Source organism: Xenopus tropicalis, chromosome 7 (genome assembly GCF_000004195.4).
Source record: "Xenopus tropicalis strain Nigerian chromosome 7, UCB_Xtro_10.0, whole genome shotgun sequence".
Classification (NCBI taxonomy): Eukaryota; Metazoa; Chordata; class Amphibia; order Anura; family Pipidae; genus Xenopus; species Xenopus tropicalis.
In genome coordinates this window covers 128,618,063-128,639,559 of record NC_030683.2, presented here as the reverse complement: position 1 = coordinate 128,639,559, position 21,497 = coordinate 128,618,063, and the positions used below count along the sequence as shown (strand labels likewise).

Below are 21,497 nucleotides of genomic sequence, written 5' to 3'. Positions count from 1 at the left end.
TGACAGTGAAAATCACAAAAAAGGTCTCATTATCCAAAGGATGCTTTCCCCTTACCAGCCCATACGCCCTTTCCCCATACGTGTGCCGACAGAACCTTCCAATTTTCAAAACTGACAGGACTTCATTATACAGAGCCCGAGATACCGAGCACTCTAATAAAAAGTGATTTGTGGTCTCTTCCACTTGGCACCCCCAGGGGCAGAGCCTGTTTACCACACTCAGATAGCTCAGATTGCCCCTAAGGAAGAGTTTCCCCTGGAAAGCCAGCCAGGCGTTATCCAGGAACTTGCCGGGGAGCCTATGGCCATTCAGGAACTTCAGGCAAGTTTTCATCTGCTCAGTTGTACAGTCTTTCAGGACTGGGGCAGAGATAAAAAAGGAATTCAATACAGACTCATATAACTGCTTCCTGGTAAGATTCCCTATTGCCCCAAAGTCCAAATTCCACTTCTTTATCAGCTTTAAGCCTAAAACTAAATGCTGTGGAAAGTACCCCCCCCTAATCCGGACCCCCTTCACTCTACCGCCCTCCATCCAGTCTCTGATAAAAGGCGAAACCCAGGACCTGACACAGTTCTCCCACAGAGAACACGTCCTTTGGCCCAGATTCCCAAAATTAAATTTCAGGAAAATGGTGCCAAAGAACGCGATTGGACAAACCATCCCTAACCCCCCCTCTTTTCTCTGCAGGAATGTGACCCCTCTTTTTACTGGGTTCAGTCTGCTCCCCCAGAGCATCTGAAAGAACAGACTGTAGAGCCGAGTAGAGAGAGATTCTGGCAGGGGAAACACATAGGCAACAAAAAGAAACAACGGGATCAGAAAAGTCTTGATCAAATTAACCCTTTCTCTATAGGTCAGCTTCCAAGATTTCCAGCGCTGAACTTTTGCCAAACCAGCATCCAGTTTCTCTTCCCAATTTAACAGACCATTATCATTCCTCCCGAATTTAACTCCCAAGATTTTTACCTGCTCTGGGGCTACTGGGAAATTACCAACCTGAAAAGCTGGTTCCCCTTCTAGAACCCAAAAAGCTTCCGACTTTTCCCGATTGACAGAGGAGCCAGAGGCCCCCGAGTAACTTCTGATGCAATCAGTGACCACTTCAACCTCCGCCTGCTTAGAAACGATCACTGACACATCATCCGCATAGGCAACAAACCTGAGGGGCTGCCCGCCGGGCACACAGACCCCCTCCAAGCCTTTCCTCTCCAGCATCCTCAGGAAGGGATCCAGAGCGAATACATAGAGAAGAGGACTCAGAGGGCAGCCCTGCCGCACCCCGGCCCCAACCTCAAAGTCTTCACCTTGCCAACCGTTAATCAATGGGAAGCTTTTTGCCCCTTCATACAAAACTTTAATCCAACTAATGAATCTGCCCGGGATGCCGTATTTAGACAAAACAGCCCATAGATAATCATGGTTAACATTATCAAAAGCTTTTGTCTGATCCAGAGACAACAGATACTTACCCCAACCATGAGCTTTGCATGACTCCAAGGCTTCCCTTATAGTAAGGATCGCCCCAAAGATGCTCCGCCCCTTCACCGTGCAGAACTGACAGGACGATAATAAAGTGCCAGAAAATAAAATTAACCGGGAAAAAAGGATCTTTGCCAGAATCTTTCTATCGGAGTTGAGAAGGGCAATCGGCCTCCAGTTCTCAATCCTCTCATCATCCTTCCCCTTTGACAGCAGAATCAGGGCAGAGCACCTCATTGACTCACACAACCCACTCCCCAGACATCCATTAAAGATCTTTGTTAACACCGGGACTAACAGCTCCTTAAAGGTCTTATAGAATTCTGCTGTAAGCCCATCAGGCCCAGGAGCTTTCTTGTTGTTTAACTTATCAATCGCACCCTCCACCTCCTCTTCCCCAATATCTGCTGTCAAAGGGGAGAAATCCAAATTAGCTGTATCAGGTCCTGGGGTCGCCCTTAAGAAGCTTTCAGTCCTTTCCCTCTCCAAAGCCTTACGTCTGAACAAGCCGGCATAGTACGACCTTACAACTCTGAGGATACCCTCCCTGGATTTCTGCAAACTTCCCTCAGAATCAATAAGGCCAGTCACCTGCTTTTTCTTAAAGGTCTCTCTACAGTTCTGGAAAGGGTCCGGGGAGTTTTTTGCCCCAAAATCCCTTTCCAGAACCATAGAGTCCTGGCGACTGTACTGATGCTGCTTCATCAGAGTTTTCAACCGGGCAATTTTCTCCCCCACCACCCCGGCCGAAATTAAGGTTTCCAACTTCTTTCTCAGAGACTGGTATGTTCTAGATCTTATACCCTCCCTTTTAACAGATAGTTTTGTGAAGAAGGTTCGGATTTCTTCTTTTGTACCCTCCCACCACTGTTGGATTGAATCAAAGAAGTCCAGCTTCGACCACTGGGCCTCAAAAAAACTCCTAAAAGAGCCATTCCTTGCAGCTTCCTTCAATGACTCAAATCCAAGTCTCCACAACCCTCTACCCCTTCTCGGGAGCTCTGACATCCCATATTTAAAGGACACCATTAAATGGTCTGAGAAATCTACCAACGTTTCTTTTACATCTGAAAAAGTATCTCTCTCTTTAACAAAAACCAAATCTATGCGACTACTACGGTTTGCACAAAAATAAGTATGGACACCCTTCCTCCCATTCCAGGTCGCCACATCCACCAGCCCCGCCTGCCTGATAATATTAGACAAAAAGGCCCCTTCATATTTATTATATTTACCTGTCCTGTCACCCGGCTTCAGGACTTCATTAAAATCCCCAGCCAGAATGACAGGACAAGAAACACACAAAAAAGGTTTAATTTCGCCTAACAGTTCTTTCCTCTCTGCTATCGTATGTGGCCCATAAACATTAATCAGCCTAAACATCTCACCCTGAAAATGAACATCTAGGAGTATACAGCGTCCTATTCTGATCTCCAAAAAACGTTTGATTTTAAGATCAAAATGACCTTTAAAAAGAATTCCCACCCCCCCTGCAGATTCCTCTGCAATAGACCAAAAAGAGGGTCCAAATTGCCATTCTCTTTTAGCATTAAATATTTCTGTCCCATCAGTTAACCTTGTTTCTTGTAAGAAAAGAACATCAAAATTAGATTTCCCTAAAAAATCATAAACTTCAGCCCTTGTTTTATGGTTCTTTATACTACACACGTTGATAGTACAAAAATGAATCAATTGTTTTGACATTTTGGAGATTTAGCCAGCCTACCCTCCTTCCCCTCTCCAAATCTTTTATACTGAGGCTTCCCTAATCCACTTGAAGGGCCACTGTCTTTTTCAAAAAACCCATTCCCATCTATAGATTCCCTTTCCTCATCACTTTCTATCCGACCTTTCCTTTTCTTCCCCTGATCCTCAGTTATCTCCATTTCTACATGGGAAGGGACCTGTTCTTCAATTTCACAATTCATTTCTTCTGTCACAAGAGGCAAAGAAGCCTTGGATTTCCTTTTTCCCTTCTTCTTTTTCTGCTTCTTCCCTGTTTCTTTCCCATGCTCCCTCTCTTCATCCTCCAACCTGCTTAACTCTTCCTCTTCTTCCTCAGCCATATCCCCCCAAGATTTCCCATCAGGGAGTTCAAACCTATTAGAGGTTTCAATATTTGTTTGGAAAACCATCTTGCCTACCATCTTCCTTGTTTTCCTTCCTACCTCCTCCCATCCTTCTTTCTCAACCTCCACTTCCCTTCTTATCCCTTCTCCCCCATCCTTCTCAATAGTCTGGGACAAAACTTCCCCACCTTCCTTCCTGTTAGTGATTTCCTCACATACACCCACCTCCACCCTGGGTACATCCTCCTGAAAAAACTCTTTTTCGATTCTAGGGCATTCCCTCACAATATTGTGCCAGGCTTCTGGGCATTCCCGGTGCGTATGTCCCAAATCATTACAAAGGTTGCACCTTACCTTATTGCATTCCTTACTAACATGCCCCTGAGCCCCACATAATGCACAAACTTTGAGAGTGCAATCATTGGCCAGATGACGCTTTGAACCACACTTGAAACACTGCTTGGGTTGTCCCGGATAAAAACAAACACCCCTCTCCTTCCCGATAAAGAAAGAGTTTGGGAGATGCTTGGTAACATTATTAGATACATCCAATCTCACTTGTACTTTCCATCCCACAATCCAGAAACCCTCCTCATTATATAACCTTGTCAGTGGCGCCAGGACCTTACATTGGCGCTTAAGCCAGACCAAAACATCTTCCGGGGGAATTGATTCATTTTTAAAAATGACAGTGACGTTCTTAACTTCTGGCTTTGAAACAGGTATGGCCCTGAAACCTTCCCACTCTGGGGATCTTCCCTTCTCCTGATAGAGACTCCAAAATCTATCCAAACCTTGTGGTAATTTAAAACTTACTTCAAATTCCACATCGGACACTGTTATAAAGGCATTAACATCAGAAGGTGTAAAACCCATTGACTCCTTTATCAAATTCTTGCAGATATACCTACTGCCTGGCATCTTTTCCTTCTCCCCATCCCATTTAATCTTAACTACATTTATCCTTTTAAACACAGGCCCATCAAAAAGAGTCTCTTGTTGCCTTGCAAAAAATCTTCTTTTTTCCCAAAACCCTTTACTTCCTTGATCCTCTCCCCCTGCATTTGACATTTCCATTGACTTAGTAGGATTTGCCACTTTATTTGCTTTACCCAAAACATTATCAGGAGTTACCAGCATATTATTCCCATTATCCACAGAATTTGCAGAAACAATGGGGTTAGAAGGGTTGGAGGTAGGGGGGTTAGAGGTAGGGGGATTAGAGGTAGAGGGATTAGAGGTAGGGGGGTTAGAAACAGAGGGGACATCAGAGGGTTTAGGTACAGACACAACAGCAGATTGCCCTTTCCCTGTTCCCTCCTCCTCCCCCCTAAGCACAAAATCCATATACATTGCTTCAAATGATTTCCCCCCTTTACCAGCCTGTTGCATTTCATCAAAACGAGTTCTGTTTTTAAACACCTCTTCCCAGGGTTTAATTAACAGCATAGTTTGCTCAATTTCCCCATCAGCCTCCTCCAACTCTTTATTTATTATAGCAAGCTTTCTTATTCCTAAAGCTCTAGCTTCCCCTTTAGCAAACTTAATGTTAGCAATCCCCCTCTCAATATCCCTCTCCAAAGCTCTCTTTTTGTCTTTAAGAAAGTTCACAGTCCTTAGAGCTTTAGCAATCACCATAGGGTCAGGATTCTCTCCAGCAGCAAGTGCCTCGTTAGCACAATTAGTATCAGTCTCTTTACTCACAGTAGTAACAGTCTCTATACAGGCTGAAAATGTCTCTTTAGCAGCAGCACAAACAGTCTTTAAATCAGTAGAAATAACATTATTATCAGCAGCAGAAAGTGAGTCAGTAGCAGTGAGTGGATCAGCAGGAATAGCGGCCCCACCAGTAGAAGCCACAGCAGCAGAATAAGACATTTTAGCTTTAGTAGCAGTTGGATTCCCAGCAGTAACACAGTCCTTGCTCACCTGCCCAAAGCCCCCTTCCCCCACCTCCACTCCAGGCTCCTCTGCACAGTCCAAAGCCCCCTCTGCCACCGCCATAGCCACATTCTCACAGGCGCAATTAGCAGCATTTTCAGCAGCCGCATCAGCATTATGCGTGCCCTCCGCAGGACACAACTCCCAGCATGCACTGCTAGCCTCCCGATGCTTTAGCTCCACACAGACAGGCCCCGCAGGCACATTGCTGGATCTCTCTGCTCTCCCAGCTGCCATTACTTTACTTGCACCAAACTCCCCGCTCCTCCCGGGGGTCTCAGGTTCCACACTGTCACCCCCCAACAGGTTACTGGAGGAGAATTGCGCAGGGGTCTCACACAACTGACTATTGGTGGCACTTTGAGGGGTTTCAGAGCCAGACATAGGGATGGGAGGCATACTCAGGGGGGGGGACATGCTTGTTTGTGGGTCAGGCTCATCAGGCAACAAAACTGGAGTTCTTTCCAAATCTTCTGATATTGTTTGTGAAAAGGATTCATTCATATCCTCCTCCTCCATGCTGCTTCCACTATCTTCCCTTCCTCCCACCTTCTTTCTCTTGGGCTTAGCTTTACTTACTTCACTTTCTGCCGCCATTTTCTGGCTTGAGCCTTTCCTTCCAGAAACAACAGTTTTCTTTTCATTCCTCACACGAAGAGAAAATCTTCTTTTCATTTTCCACGACAATAAAGAAATCAGTTTTTTTGTTTTTCTTTTTAAGCCCCAAACCGGGAAACAAACAGCCCCCCAGACCCTTACAGGGCCTGGGGAAAGTTCACCTCACAGCACCTCCACTCAGCACGAGGGTGTGGCTTACAATGAGGGATCAGATAGGATCTGTGCCACTGTGACAGAATGCTCTGTTATACAGATAGCTAGAATCTCAGCCATAAAGCAGGGCAGGACTGCTGCTTACAATGGGGGGATCAGATAGGATCTGTGCCACTGTGACAGAATGCTCTGTTATACAGATAGCTAGAATCTCAGCCATAAAGCAGGGCAGGACTGCTGCTTACAATGGGGGGATCAGATAGGATCTGTGCCACTGTGCCATAAATAGTTCTATATTTCTTTTCTTAGATTCTCCCACCATTCGAAGCCTTGGGGACACAGAGGTGGATCTCGGTTCAGACGCAGAGATCGCTTGCACGGCAGATGCGAATCCAGCGACAGACTCAATGTTCCAGTGGAGATGGCTGGTCTGGATCCGTTTATATTGCTCTGTGATCATTACCATTAGACCTTATGTTGGTTTCCAGTTAAAGGGGCTCTTTTACCAATGCGAGTGCAAAGCGCTACAATGGATACAAAATGGCGCATATCTGGATGGTACCTGTAATACCACCTGTCCATTGCATTGGTGCAGCCCCCAAAATGGTGCCGGAACACTGGGAAAAAGTGATACATTGTAGGTTAGAAACCCGATAATCTGCCTCCGAATGTATCACTTTGCCCCAAGCGCTGTTTGGTAAATGAGCCCTCCCACTGTCTGCTGATTGGGTGCAGGAAGAGGTTGCTTTGCAAAATGGCACCCTTCACATTTCTGGGCTTTCCTTGTCCTTTAGGGGTGGGTTCACCTTTACATTAACTTTCAGTACGTTATAGAATGTCCTATTCCTAGCAACTTTGCAGTTGGTCCTCATTATTTATTTATTTTATAGTTTTCAAGCTATTTGCCTTCCACTTCTACATTTTTCCACCTTTCAAATGGGGGGGTCACTGAACCCGATAGCCAAAACCTATTGCTCTGTGTGCTCACAAATGTATTAATATTGTCAGGGTCAGACTGGGGGGTGAAGGGCCCACCGGGGCTCCCCTCCCAGGGGCCCTGCAGGTTCCCACGCCGCTGCACCCCACCCCCAGTTGCGAATTGCCTCAGAATATCAATGTCTACATCCTAGTAAATTTAAAGGGGAACTGCCCCTTTGAATCATTTTCATGTCTTCTCTTGATATGTTGAAACTCTCTAGCTAAATCGATTCCCATAATGCTTTTCTCCACGTAGGGTGATGAGGAGCGAGACCTCTCTGCCTTGGAACGCAAAGTGGATGGAGTCATTGGACGCCTGGTTATCCGGGAAGCCAAGAGAACGGACGCCGGCCGCTACGAGTGCACCGTGGATAACGGGATCCCCCCCTCCATCAAGGCTGATGCTCGTCTGATTGTCCGATGTACGGGATAGGAATCACTCAGGGTTGGACTGGGGGTGAAGGGCCCACCGGGGCTCCTGTCCCAGGGGCCCTGCAGGTGCCCCCAGCCAGGCGCGTCCCTTAACCCCCCCCCGCAGGGGCCCCCCTAATCCCCCTCGCAGGCCCCCCACCCGTTGTCCTCCTCCGAGCGTGTAAATTTGACGTGTCAGGGGAGGAGCGGTCGGGAGGGGGAGCACCGGCAAGGGTGGGTTCTGGGCTTCCGGCGCCCACCGGGATTTTTCCCGGTGTCCCGGTGGCCCAGTACGATGCTGGAGTCAGACCTATAAATATCAAGTTAATAGAAATATCTTTGTTTTACAAGTGAGAAACTGGAGACATAGATATTTATTATTCCTTCTGACTCCGGAACAGGGATTGAACTTTTATGTCAACATTCAATATTAGGCCTTTCCTATATTAAATAAATGTAATTATGCCCAGCTGCAAAAGCAGAAACATAACAGAAGTTAATTATTGGGATGAGATATTAGACACCTATCTAGTGCTGCCACCTAAAGGTGAAATGTTGCATTACATGTAGGGTCTATTGAACAAATGGAACAGGGAGGAACCTGTGGCCCATAAGGTGGACGTTCATTCACTACCTGGGAAGGTATTAGCTCCAAATGGGCCACATTGACCTGCGCAAGTTCGGCCATCTTTAGATGTTTTTCAAAATTAGTAAACAGTTAAACCAGTGCATGTAGATTGTAAGCTCTTTAGGGCAGGGCTCTCTTCACCTCTTGTATCGGTTATTGATTGCTTTATATGTTACTCTGTATGTCCAATGTATGTAACCCACTTATTGTACAGCGCTGCGGAATATGTTGGCGTTTTATAAATAAATGTTAATAATGTTAATAATAATGTCAAAGTACTAAGTAATATATTTAAACCCTTCATCTCTTTCTGATTCATTCTTGTAGTTAAGCCTGATATACACAAGGGGGTGCACTTGAGCAAAGTGGCAGTTCCTGGTGATGGGAAGAGCGTGGCAGCCTTGGTGTGTAAAGCTGAGGGAATCCCGAGTGTGGCGTTTAGCTGGGCTAAGAATGGGGTATCTCTGGATCTCAAAGATCCCAGGTAATTTTAGTACCAGAGCAGTCTATTTCTCTTCGATAGGCTACATTGTAGCATTATGTTTATGAGCTGACAAAAATATTTATACTTAGGGTCAGGAGGTGCCATAGTGTTTCCCTTAGACAGTACAGTATGGGGGTACAGCTTATTGTGTGCCCAGAACATTCCTTCTCTGTATATTTGTATTTATACATATGGGTAGGGGGTGCCATAGTGTTTCCCTTAGACAGTACAGTATGGGGGTACAGCTTATTGTATGCCCAGAACATTCCTTCTCTGTATATTTGTATTTATACATATGGGTAGGGGGTGCCATAGTGTTTCCCTTAGACAGTACAGTATGGGGGTACAGCTTATTGTGTGCCCAGAACATTCCTTCTCTGTATATTTGTATTTATACATATGGGTAGGAGGTGCCATAGTGTTTCCCTTAGACAGTACAGTATGGGGGTACAGCTTATTGTGTGCCCAGAACATTCCTTCTCTGTATATTTATATTTATACATATGGGTAGGGGGTGCCATAGTGTTTCCCTTAGACAGTACAGTATGGGGGTACAGCTTATTGTGTGCCCAGAACATTCCTTCTCTGTATATTTGTATTTATACATATGGGTAGGGGGTGCCATAGTGTTTCCCTTAGACAGTACAGTATGGGGGTACAGCTTATTGTGTGCCCAGAACATTCCTTCTCTGTATATTTGTATTTATACATATGGGTAGGGGGTGCCATAGTGTTTCCCTTAGACAGTACAGTATGGGGGTACAGCTTATTGTGTGCCCAGAACATTCCTTCTCTGTATATTTGTATTTATACATATGGGTAGGGGGTGCCATAGTGTTTCCCTTAGACAGTACAGTATGGGGGTACAGCTTATTGTGTGCCCAGAACATTCCTTCTCTGTATATTTGTATTTATACATATGGGTAGGAGGTGCCATAGTGTTTCCCTTAGACAGTACAGTATGAGGGTACAGCTTATTGTGTGCCCAGAACATTCCTTCTCTGTATATTTGTATTTATACATATGGGTAGGAGGTGCCATAGTGTTTCCCTTAGACAGTACAGTATGGGGGTACAGCTTATTGTGTGCCCAGAACATTCCTTCTCTGTATATTTGTATTTATACATATGGGTAGGAGGTGCCATAGTGTTTCCCTTAGACAGTACAGTATGGGGGTACAGCTTATTGTGTGCCCAGAACATTCCTTCTCTGTATATTTATAATTACTTCTAGCTACTGCCATGTTCTCTGTAAATATTTTATATATTTAACCCCTTGTTACACACTTAGGTACTCAGAGAAGACATTTCATGAGCTGTCAGTTCACACCAGCACGCTGGTCATTTCCAATGTGAGCGCAGTGAAGGACTACGCCCTCTTCACGTGTACGGCCACGAACACCCTGGGGGTCGACAGTTTCACCATTCAGCTTGTCAGCACCAGTAAGTCAATATATATAATAAATATTTGGCTACAGTTATGGCTGCCCTTTCATAGTTATCTGGATTGTCCTTGTGTCTCCGTCTGTCAGGCCGTCCTGACCCTCCTTCAGGTCTGAGAGTCATCGGTTTCACTCACAACTCGGTGACGCTACAATGGAGTGCTGGATTTGATGGAGGGGCGGAGCAAAAATTTCGAGTCAGGTGAGTGAGATAATAAGTTGGAGTGATATCCCCCCCCCCCTCACCCCCAGCAGTCGATCAGCAGAACAATGGGAAGGGAGCAAGATAGCAGCTCCCAGTAGGTATCAGAATAGCACTCAATAGTAAGAAATCCAAGTCCGGCTTGGGACTCCTCCAGTTACATGGGAGTAGGAGAAACAATAGGTTAGCTGAAAGCAGTTCTAATGTGTAGCGCTGACTGAAAGCTCAGACTCAGGCACACTTTACTGCTGCGCTGCAAGTTAGAGTGATATCCCCCCCCCCTCACCCCCAGCAGCCGATCAGCAGAACAATGGGAAGGGAGCAAGATAGCAGCTCCCAGTAGGTATCAGAATAGCACTCAATAGTAAGAAATCCAAGTCCGGCTTGGGACTCCTCCAGTTACATGGGAGTAGGAGAAACAATAGGTTAGCTGAAAGTAGTTCTACACTATGGGCCCTGGTTGGCTCCTTGTAAAGAGATTACCGTATTTTTCGGACCATAAGACGCACTTTTTTTCCCCCAGAAGTGGGGGGGAAAAGTCCCTGCGTCTTATGGTCCGAATATAGCCTACCGATATACTTTAAAAAAATGTTTTTACTTGCCCATGTGGTCTCCGCAGGTCCCTCCTCTATTTGCCGGCGCTTAGCTATGGCGCTGTGCGCATGCACAATGACGCGCATGCCCATACGCATGCGCGTCATTGTGCATGCGCCAGAGCTAAGCGCCGGTAAATAGAGGAGGGCCCTGCGGAGACCACATGGGCAAGTAAAAACATTTTTTTAAAGTATATCGGTAGGCTATATGCTGGTACAGATGGGGGCAATATGTTGGGTGAAATATGTTGGGTGCTGCTGGTACAGGTGGGTGAAATATGTTGGGTGCTGCTGGTACAGGTGGGGGGCAATATGTTGGGTGCTGCTGGTACAGGTGGGGGGCAATATGTTGGGTGCTGCTGGTACAGGTGGGGGGCAATATGTTGGGTGCTGCTGGTACAGGTGGGGGGCAATATGTTGGGTGCTGCTGGTACAGGTGGGGGGCAATATGTTGGGTGCTGCTGGTACAGGTTGGGTTTTAATGCACATAAAATATTTTAGGACACTTTGTTTCAGAATCTTTTTTTCTTCATTTCCCTTCCCAAAAAATTGGTGCGTCTTATGGTCCGGTGCGTCTTATGGTCCGAAAAATACGGTATAAGCCTTCCAGAGGTCTGTGAGGGGGAATAACAAAGGTTGTAGCCAGGCAGCCGATATATAATGGAAGTTTATGCTGACTGAAATTGTAATATGCGCTACTAACACGTAAAATCTTCATTAGACTAATATAAAGTCAGAATAAAGAGCAATAAAAGGAAAGAAATGAAGAGAAATGATGGAAAGTCATTCTTTTTCAGGTACCGCTGGCCCGGCACCGACAGCCACATGTATGTAGATGTATTCCCACCCCAGGAAACCGTATTCACCATCACAGGCCTGAAAGGAAGCACCGCCTACAACTTCTCAGTCAATGCTATCAATGCCTTGGGGGAAAGCGACTACGCAGACCAGGGGGCGGTGGTTAGTGTCACCACAAAAGGTAATAGGGTTTCTGCGTATAAAGCTCCACAACCCCCTTACACATATTGTATGGAAAATGTGAATTTTTTTGAAAAAAAATCTTGTTATATTTTGCTATGGGAATATCATAATATGATGGCGTAAGGGTTAATGGAATGCGGTCACTTAATCAGGTTCAGTAGGTCCAGTAAAAATAGTCGTCAGACAAATAGATTTGATTTGTAGAGTATATGATGAATGTTCAGCCCAATGGCACAAATCTTTATTATGATCAGGAGTAATTGATGAGCAGCGATGAGTAGTGGCTCAATATAGAATATATCTCTGATATTCTCTTCTTTAGAGACGACGTTGCTTCCGGTACCTACTCAGCAGCCAACCCGTGCACCCACAGCAGGTGAGATACAGGAGATGCTCCTATGGGCAAAATGTGGGGGGGGGGGGGGGGGGTGGAGAGTGGGAATTTATAGGCAACTGATCTGAGCTCCACACATACCTGCAGCAATTATAAGTAGAAAGTGTGAGGGACAGCAGAGTCAGAGATAGAATGGCAATACGGCTTTATGGCAAAATGGCAGGGGAGCAACATGGTGACAGTAGGCACAAACTGTGACAGTAGGGCAAGATAGCAGTAGTATAGAAGGTAGTAATAGTATAAAAAGATGGTAACGGTAGCACAAGAGAGTAATAGTAGGGCAAGATAGATATAGTAGGGAAAGATGGAGATAGTAGGGTAAGATGGAGAGAGTAGGGCAAGATGGAGACAGTAGAGACAGATGGAGATAGAAGGGCAAGGTGGAGACAATATGGCAAGATGGAGACCCTAGTTCCAAACTGTGACAGTAGGGCAAGACAGCAGTAGAATGGAAGGTAGTAATCATAAAAAAAAGGATGGTAACAGTAGCACAAGAGAGTAATAATAGGGCAAGATGGAGATAGTAGGGTAAGGTGGAGAGAGTAGAGAAAGATGGAGAGAGTAGGGAAAGATGGAGAGAGTAGGGAAAGATGGAGAGAGTAGGGAAAGATGGAGAGAGTAGGGAAAGATGGAGAGAGTAGGGTAAGATGGAGATTGTAGGGTAAGATGGAGATAGTAGAGAAAGATGGAGACAGTAGGATAAGGTGGAGAAAGAAGGGCATGATGGTGAACAGTAGGGCAAGATGGAGACAGTAGGGCAAGATGGAGACAGTAGGGCAAGATGGAGACAGTAGGACAAGATGGAGACAGTAGGACAAGATGGAGACAGTAGGACAAGATGGGGACAGTAGGACAAAATGGGAACAGTAGGACAAGATGGAGACAGTAGGACAAGATGGTGACAGTAGGGCAAGATGGAGACAGTAGGGCAAGATGGGGACAGTAGGACAAGATGGGGACAGTAGGGCAAGATGGAGACAGTAGGGCAAGATGGGGACAGTAGAGCAAGATGGAGACAGTAGGACAAGATGGGGACAGTAGGACAAGATGGGGACAGTAGGACAAGATGGGGACAGTAGGACAAGATGGGGACAGTAGGACAAGATGGTGACAGTAGGGCAAGATGGAGACAGTAGGACAAGATGGGGACAGTAGGACAAGATGGTAAGACAGTAGGACAAGATGGGGACAGTAGGACAATATGGTAAGACAGTAGGACAAGATGGGGACAGTAGGAAAAGATGGAGACAGTAACATTTATTCTAAGAGTTTCACAGCCTGTTACCCTTGAGTTGTTATTGAAGTACAACACCGACCACCCACTGACAACCAAAGTCTGTCTGGGGCTGCTGGAAGGTCTACCTCAACAAGAGGTGAAGGACCACAAGATGGTCGCTTTTATTTGACACAGATAATGAGTCTTTTGTGCCCTGCACACCACTAAAGATGGTTCTTCTACATAGTAAGATCATTTGGTTTGACATTTTTTGGTATGGAGTAATATTGGGGGGTTCAAGTATATTTACTTTTCCAAATTCCGGATGGCAAAATTAGAATCTACTGGACCTGGCTAAAATCACTGCTTGGTATATCAGAGTTAAATAATCCTTTTTTTTTTTTTTTAAACTTTTTTACCCAGAAGCCCTTGAGTGGCCACCATACATATTAGCAGCTGTGTGTGCCGGAGGTGCCCTCCTTCTGGTCTCCAATGCGGCTTTTATTGGGTGCCTCGTGAAAAGAAGCAGAGACAAGTCCCAAGGAGGTAAATGAAAACCCATATTGACATGAAACCTAGAATGCTGTGGCTAATAACTAAGATCTAGACTAGTTCTGGAGTATTGATGAATATTGTATGTCTCACAGGAGAAGGTGTGAAGAAGGATGAGAGGTGAGGTCCGAAGAGAAAAGGAAAGTTCTACTTTATCCAGTTCTTGTACTGTAGGTTCTGAACCAACTACCGTATATACTCGAGTATAAGCCGATCCGAATATAAGCCGAGGTACCTAATTTTACCTAAGAAAACTGGAAAAACGTATTGACCCGAGTATAAGCCTAGGGATATATATATAGGATAGGGCTTGGTTAGACAGATAAGTAATATAAAGTAATGATAACAATAAAGTTGGAAGCTCAGAGAACAATATTGTTTTTAGCTGCCCGGGTCAGTGACCCTTAAGGATTTTAAAGCTGGATAAAGTCAGAAGAAGAAGGCAAATAACCCAAAAACTACAGAAAATAAATCATAACATATTAAAAAGTTTAGGGCACTTGGTTGCATGGGTATTGTTAAGTTCCATGGACTGGGGGCCAAATACTTAAGCACACTGGCTCTTTCATGTGGTTGCCATTAATAGGGAATGCTGGGTGATTTGGGGGAATTTGTCCCCCAATCCTGGGCCACATACTGCTTGATGTCACCCTATGTGCACATACATACAGGTTAGCGGTAGGGAAGTATAGCACCTATATAGTGCCTCTTGAGTAGGGGGATAAACTCCAGCCAATGAGAAGTCACTCAGACTGTAGCCATTCAATGCAGTAGAGAAGTCCTACTTGGCAGCTGTATACCTGCACCCCCTAGCACGGCCCTAGCATGAACCGTGGGCGTGTCGTACCTGCACATCCATTGGGCGAGCTTGAGTGAAGGTTGCGCTGCACGTAAGAATGCGTGAAATAAAAACATTTTTCTGCTCAGGGAATTGCGATCATGTTCCCAAAGATATCTCAAACGGCTAAGTGCATAAATATAAACACACGCACATGAACCATGGGCGTGCGGCGCTCGCCCATGGTTCGGGCTAGGGGGTGCGATGTAAGTTTGGAGTTTCCAGGAGGACAAGTAATGCCTCGAGTATAAGCCGAGGTTTCCTTTTTTAGCACATTTTGAGTGCTGGAAAACTCGGCTTATACTTGAGTATATACGGTACCTGATGTTTAACCTTTTTTCCTTCATTCATTACTGTTCTAATATTCTCCCTTTACTAAACGTCTTCCTTTGTCTATTGAGTCCATGACTGCACCCTCTAATTCCAACCTTCTTCTGGTACCACCACCACCACCTATTCCATCCTTAGCAAGGTCTCACTCTTTCTCATTGTTGGGTTGTATCCGCAGCCAGCAACGCGCACTTAATGAATACGGAGACGGGGAGCTCATCAACACCCACGCCAAGAAGACTCTACTGATTGACAGCGGTTCCGAGACAGGTTCTAGTCTTTACCAAGTAAGATATACGAGGTTCAAGATAATCATGTTGACTAACGCTTGTGAGGTTTGACACGGTGCTCATCTCCATCTCTCTCTTATAGGACAGCGCTTCAGAATCTGGAATATATTACTACCCAGTTAGAGATTACAGACCTTCGCTTTCCCCTCAATATGAGGTTCCAGAGAGAGGAGAATCAGGGATCCGAGGTTGGGAAGGTGAGTTAGTCCGGAATATTGAGGTTCTTCTTGCCTTTTAGGAATGTTTCTCTATGTTTGCGCTTCTCAACCAAACGTTACTCAGCTGTTGCCGGACTACAAATCCCAGAATAATGTAACATATAATGAAGGGTGAGGCATGCTGGGAGCTGTAGTCCAGCAACATCAGGGCTGTATTCTTAAAGCAATATTGCCCAATAAAACTGCATTAAAATGCAAGAAATCCCCCAATGAGAATCCCAGCTGATGTGAGTAAATCCGGCTCCCTGTTCTCTGTTCCTGCAATTGGAGTTGGGAGCAATAAGCACAGTTTCCCAGCACTGAACAAGTCTGTCACTTTATCCCCATGTCTGATTCCTGTGCCATATAATGACGGGAAAATGCCATCATTATCTCTATATGTAAGGTACCAGCAAGGGGCCTGACACAGTGCTGGGAATCAGCATTCTCATTGGTCACTTCTCTTGCACTTACACTCACATTGTTGCTCAGTAGAATTCTCATTGGGGAATTTCCTTGCATCTAGAATTACGGTTTTCGACAACTTCTATAGCAAAACCAGGGGGCGCTGTGGGGCAGTGTTATGGTTGGGTTTACATCCCCTTAAAAGATGAAGCCTAATATCTCAAGGGCTGCCCATATGTCCTCTAGAAAGCTCTACTTTCTTATAAATAAGTTCCCACTAATGAACCCAAGGAAAAGGATGATGGGGCAAATCTGTTGTTTCAGAGGGCGGCTATGAAGACTGGTATTCGACTTCCGAAGGCCACGAGTATGAAGAAGTAGGAGATTACCCACAATCCTCTAGAGTCCGATGGCAGAACAGAGAAACGGTAAGTGTCTCGGACCACTGCAAATCCGCCATCTTGCAAGGCATCCAATCATAACCATTCTCTTTTATTTTTTGCAGGCCAATCAGGGAAGAGAGGCATCGTGGGCAGAATACCAGGATCCAGGCAGATTAAGAATCTATGACGAGGCAGACGTGACCTTGTCTGACGTGTACGAGACTCCGTATGGGGGGCGGGGGCAACTAGTATAATGATGTTGTTTGCAATCCTGCGAGGGGGTGGGGTTTATCATTTTCCCTTTATTTTGAATCCCGACATATATATATGTCTACCTGTAAGAAACTTCTCACCTACTATTACATTACCCCCAAAGAGTGTCAAAAACAACAGCACAATGCTCTGATCCTTGGAAAGGGGGCAGGCTTACAGCTATTTATTTCATTTTTTTCCACCTATCTGACGCAGGTGGGGGTGGGGAGGAAGGAGACAGATCATGTAGGATGCTCCCCTTTTCAAAAAAGGGGAGCATTAAGAACTTTACACATGGCTGCCTTTTTGCCTCCCAAGGTAAAGCATCACATGAGACAAGGGTCTCACCTTGCTTTATGGCAGTAGTGCCCCTCCTGATCCTCTGTCAGTAGAATATCGAGAAGTAATTGATGTGTATAGTGGGGGGGTCTCCGGGTCTCAGATGCAATCAGGAACATCACTGAGCTATGAAGAAAGAATGATCTCCCGACATATTTGGAGACTTAAACCATCCTTATTGAATTCAGGCTTAGAAAACTCTATTACACTTTCAGCAACTTTATTTTTGATACTAAATTCTAAAGGGAAACTGTCATTTTTTATAATTAGAAGCATAAAAGAGAAAAGCAAAAGATCTGTAACGCACAAATATTTATTATTGGGCTAAAAAATAACAGATAGATAGTCACAACGTCAATTCCTCAGATATTTGCATAATATGCAGATGAAGCTGCACAATACCCTGTATTATATATTTTCATGAAAAACATGAAGTATCTTTTAATTAACACAGATGTAATTATAGGGGGGGGGGGAGTGCATAACGACATCACCTTTTTTATATGATTTTACAGGTTTTATAAAATCATAAACAAAGTTGCCACGTGTTTAATAAGAATATTATAAGAATAAACACAACCTCTCGTTCCTATGGAACATACAGGGATATTATTAGTCCTTTATACCCAGGTAACGTTACTGGGCTGATTATATCTGTGACCCGGAGACCCTTTCCGCTTTCCATACACATTACCACTTGACATCCTACTGATCCAGATCAGCCGCTTGACATAAAATTGTGACAGAAATTTAGAGCAGAGCCGGACACTTACAGGTAATTTATACCCTCCAACAAACTGCCCAACCCCCTGGTCTAGTCAATAAGAATAATCTGAGCCTATGTGTTTGCTTAATAAAAACTCATTTATATTTATTTCCAAAGTCGCCTTATTTGTCTGAGGATTCATTGGTGTCTATGAAGATTTTCATTCATCCAGGTCATGATATACAGTACCTGTACTTGATCCCAACTAAGATATAATTACCCCTTATTGGGGGCAGAACAGCCCTATTGGGTTTATTTCATGGTTAAATGATTCCCTTTTCTCTGTAATAATAAAACAGTACCTGTACTTGATCCCAACTAAGATATAATTACCCCTTATTGGGGGCAGAACAGCCCTATTGGGTTTATTTCATGGTTAAATGATTCCCTTTTCTCTGTATTAATAAAACAGTACCTGTACTTGATCCCAACTAAGATATAATTACCCCTTATTGGGGCAGAACAGCCCTATTGGGTTTATTTCATGGTTAAATGATTCCCTTTTCTCTGTAATAATAAAACAGTACCTGTACTTGATCCCAACTAAGATATAATTACCCCTTATTGGGGCAGAACAGCCCTATTGGGTTTATTTAATGGTTAAATGATTCCCTTTTCTCTGTAATAATAAAACAGTACCTGTACTTGATCCCAACTAAGATATAATTACCCCTTATTGGGGCAGAACAGCCCTATTGGGTTTATTTAATGGTTAAATGATTCCCTTTTCTCTGTAATAATAAAACAGTACCTGTACTTGATCCCAACTAAGATACAATTTATAACAAAAAGATTTGGGGTGAGTGCTTATTTGTGCCCTGGGTACCCCTGGAACTATAGCAGGGTGACTGTTACCCCAATGTTTCTATATATCTGTAACCTTGTTATGGGCTAAGGGGGCCCAGCCTGAAGGCCAGTTAGGGGGGGATTTGGGGTGAGTGCTTATTTGTGCCCTGGGTACCCCTGGAACTATAGCAGGGTGACTGTTACCCCAATGTTTCTATATATCTGTAACCTTGTTATGGGCTAAGGGGGCCCAGCCTGAAGGCCAGTTAGGGGGGGATTTGGGGTGAGTGCTTATTTGTGCCCTGGGTACCCCTGGAACTATAGCGGGGTGACTGTTACCCCAAAATCACACAGTAGAGAATAACTCCGAGAAAAGAACAGGGTAAGACATGACTGTAGGAAGCATATTTATTGGGTTATCGGTACATTTCTTATGAAACAGGATTGTGACAGACACAACATTCCCAATACCCAAAACAGAAACAAAATCAAATCCAATAAAAAACCTCTGTGTATAAATTAAATAGGAGAATTCTTTAATAAATAGAATAACATGAAATAATATAGAAATTCATATAATATAGAAATTGTTTAAAACAAATCTGATGCACTGTATCAATCACATTCACGTGTCCCTGCTACCAAGGAATATAGGAGACAAAGAGCTCGACCAATCCCCTCGCTCACATAACTAAAGGGGAACTTTGCCCGAGTTTGTTTTGGGCCAAAGAAAGAAAATGTCCTTCTTTGCAGTTTTCCCCCAGATACATTCATTATAAATGAATAAAAATGATATTGAAATCCAATTGCAGTTTAAAGCAGTATTTATCCCTTTTCTGCACTGCTGGTTCTGACTTCTGAAACAACAAGCTGACGCTCTAATTCCACTACATTGTTTCAGGAGTCAAACATACACCCATTATTAGATATGCAATTGCCCCTCCACTTACCCGAATAGTCATCTTCTGCCCCTGTGGCCCTTTATGCTCCTTCAGGATCCAGAAAATGACCATTGGGTCAGTAAAGAGACAATACTGCTTGCTATAAGTCAGACCAATATGGTCTATAGAATAATGCACCCCCTGCTGTAATATATAAGGATATTAGAAGTTCACAGAGTTGAGTAGTAACTGCTAATATAACAGGGGGCACAGTATTTCTTATAATACTCAAGTTTCAAAGAGTCACATGACACAAGTGACATCACCAGTAACCAATGACATCACTGAGCACCTAGTGACAGGTAAGTCGTGGCTCTTGTGTATTATAAGGAGATCATTTCACAGAAATGGTAAGAAGGCAGTAGTAAGGATCTGGATTACACAGTCCTACTCTGACTACTGGGGCTCATTTATCAACAGTGGGCACAGTTGCCCATGGGCAGTAACCCATAGCAACCAATCAGTAGAACAATGAATGCAACAATTTGATTGGTTGCCGTCCACGGGCAAATCTGCCCAGTGTTGATGAATGACCCCCAGCGACTGTGTCATAGACACAAGTCCCCCAGGGGCTAATCCCTGACATGGAAGCGGGCTGCTTTGATTGGACGGCACCCAACGCACACTGGATCTACACGGGGGGGGGGCACCGATACTGTAGTATCAATAAATGGGTTATGTAAACCCCCCAGTTTGTGTTTCAGTGGGCGAAAGCCAATGAATTAATGCTTCTTGGCACCTACGGTGGCCAGCATGTTTTTGTAAGGGGCGTGGCCACTATTTAACCCCTAAGAAGACTTTATTTATTTGGTTAAAGGGCAACAACATTAGCAAGGTGAGCTTTTTTTTTTACAATAGGATTTTATTTGCCAGCGACGTGTCTCTGGTGCCATCTAGAGGGCAAATGTACTTCCTACACCTCAACTTTCCTATTGATCAATAGTGGGCACTATAGTTAATAGGGACCAAAAGTGGGTTCTTCTGCTCTTAGGATGGAAATTAATAATTTCTCTAATACAGGGGAAGTTCTACCTACAGTGGTAAATAGCACATAAAAAAAGGATTACTGATTCTAAACCAACTGGTTCCCAGACCAATACTAGGGGGTGGGGGTGTAGGATAAAGGTAAGGAAACCCTATTGGCAACTTGTTTAGAGTCTGAATGTAGTGTAGAACCCTGGACATTGAAATCAGTCGAATCATAGTCACATTACTGATGCTGGAGGCATCTCCTGACGCTTCTCTGCTCGGTTCTTTGGCCCCTTCACACCGAGGGACAGAACTGAGCAAATAAGCCCCCGGAGACACTTCTCGTATCAGTATTGTCAGCTTCAGCAGAGGAAGGTCCTGCTGCACATCTATATCAGTATATAATGGGAGAGACATGGGAGTATCCTTCCCCCACAGGAACAGAATAACAAACAAACTAAAAGTCTTTTATTCCTGCATTAGCAACATTGATTAACCCTTACATTCTCACCAATTGAAGTCATATTGGTCACTCAGGCCAGTCTTTGTGGGGCCCCTTCCTTAAAAGGGTGGTCCAACTTTCAGTATGTTCTAGAATGGCCTAGTCTAAGCAACTTTTCAATTGGTCTTCATTATTTATTTCTTATAGATTTCGAATTATTTGCTTTTATCTTCAGACTCTTTGCAGCTTTCAAATGGGGGTCACTGACCCCGGCAGCCAAACCCTATTGCTCCGTGAGGCTCCAGTTTTATTGTTATTGTTACTTTTTATTCCTTAGCTTTCTATTCAGCCCCTCCCCTATTCATATACCAGCCTCTCATCCAAACCACTCCCTGGTTGCTAAGGTAATTTGGAC

At 44.4% G+C, this 21,497-nt stretch overlaps 1 protein-coding gene across 1 annotated transcript in view; it reads left to right on the top strand.

The window, feature by feature from the left end:
• nphs1 (NPHS1 nephrin) overlaps positions 1 to 18,052 on the top strand; it is a 40,491-nt gene extending 22,439 nt beyond the window's left edge. Inside the window, exons 18-30 of the mRNA XM_031905692.1 lie at positions 6,574 to 6,692; positions 7,499 to 7,664; positions 8,609 to 8,765; positions 10,056 to 10,207; positions 10,297 to 10,408; positions 11,799 to 11,980; positions 12,305 to 12,358; positions 14,016 to 14,138; positions 14,240 to 14,264; positions 15,491 to 15,599; positions 15,685 to 15,799; positions 16,529 to 16,632; positions 16,710 to 18,052. Of these exons, the coding sequence (XP_031761552.1) occupies positions 6,574 to 6,692; positions 7,499 to 7,664; positions 8,609 to 8,765; positions 10,056 to 10,207; positions 10,297 to 10,408; positions 11,799 to 11,980; positions 12,305 to 12,358; positions 14,016 to 14,138; positions 14,240 to 14,264; positions 15,491 to 15,599; positions 15,685 to 15,799; positions 16,529 to 16,632; positions 16,710 to 16,841 (1,550 nt within the window). The 3' untranslated portion in view covers positions 16,842 to 18,052. The remainder of the gene's footprint in view (positions 1 to 6,573; positions 6,693 to 7,498; positions 7,665 to 8,608; positions 8,766 to 10,055; positions 10,208 to 10,296; positions 10,409 to 11,798; positions 11,981 to 12,304; positions 12,359 to 14,015; positions 14,139 to 14,239; positions 14,265 to 15,490; positions 15,600 to 15,684; positions 15,800 to 16,528; positions 16,633 to 16,709) is intronic.
• Positions 18,053 to 21,497: the final 3,445 nt, after the last annotated feature.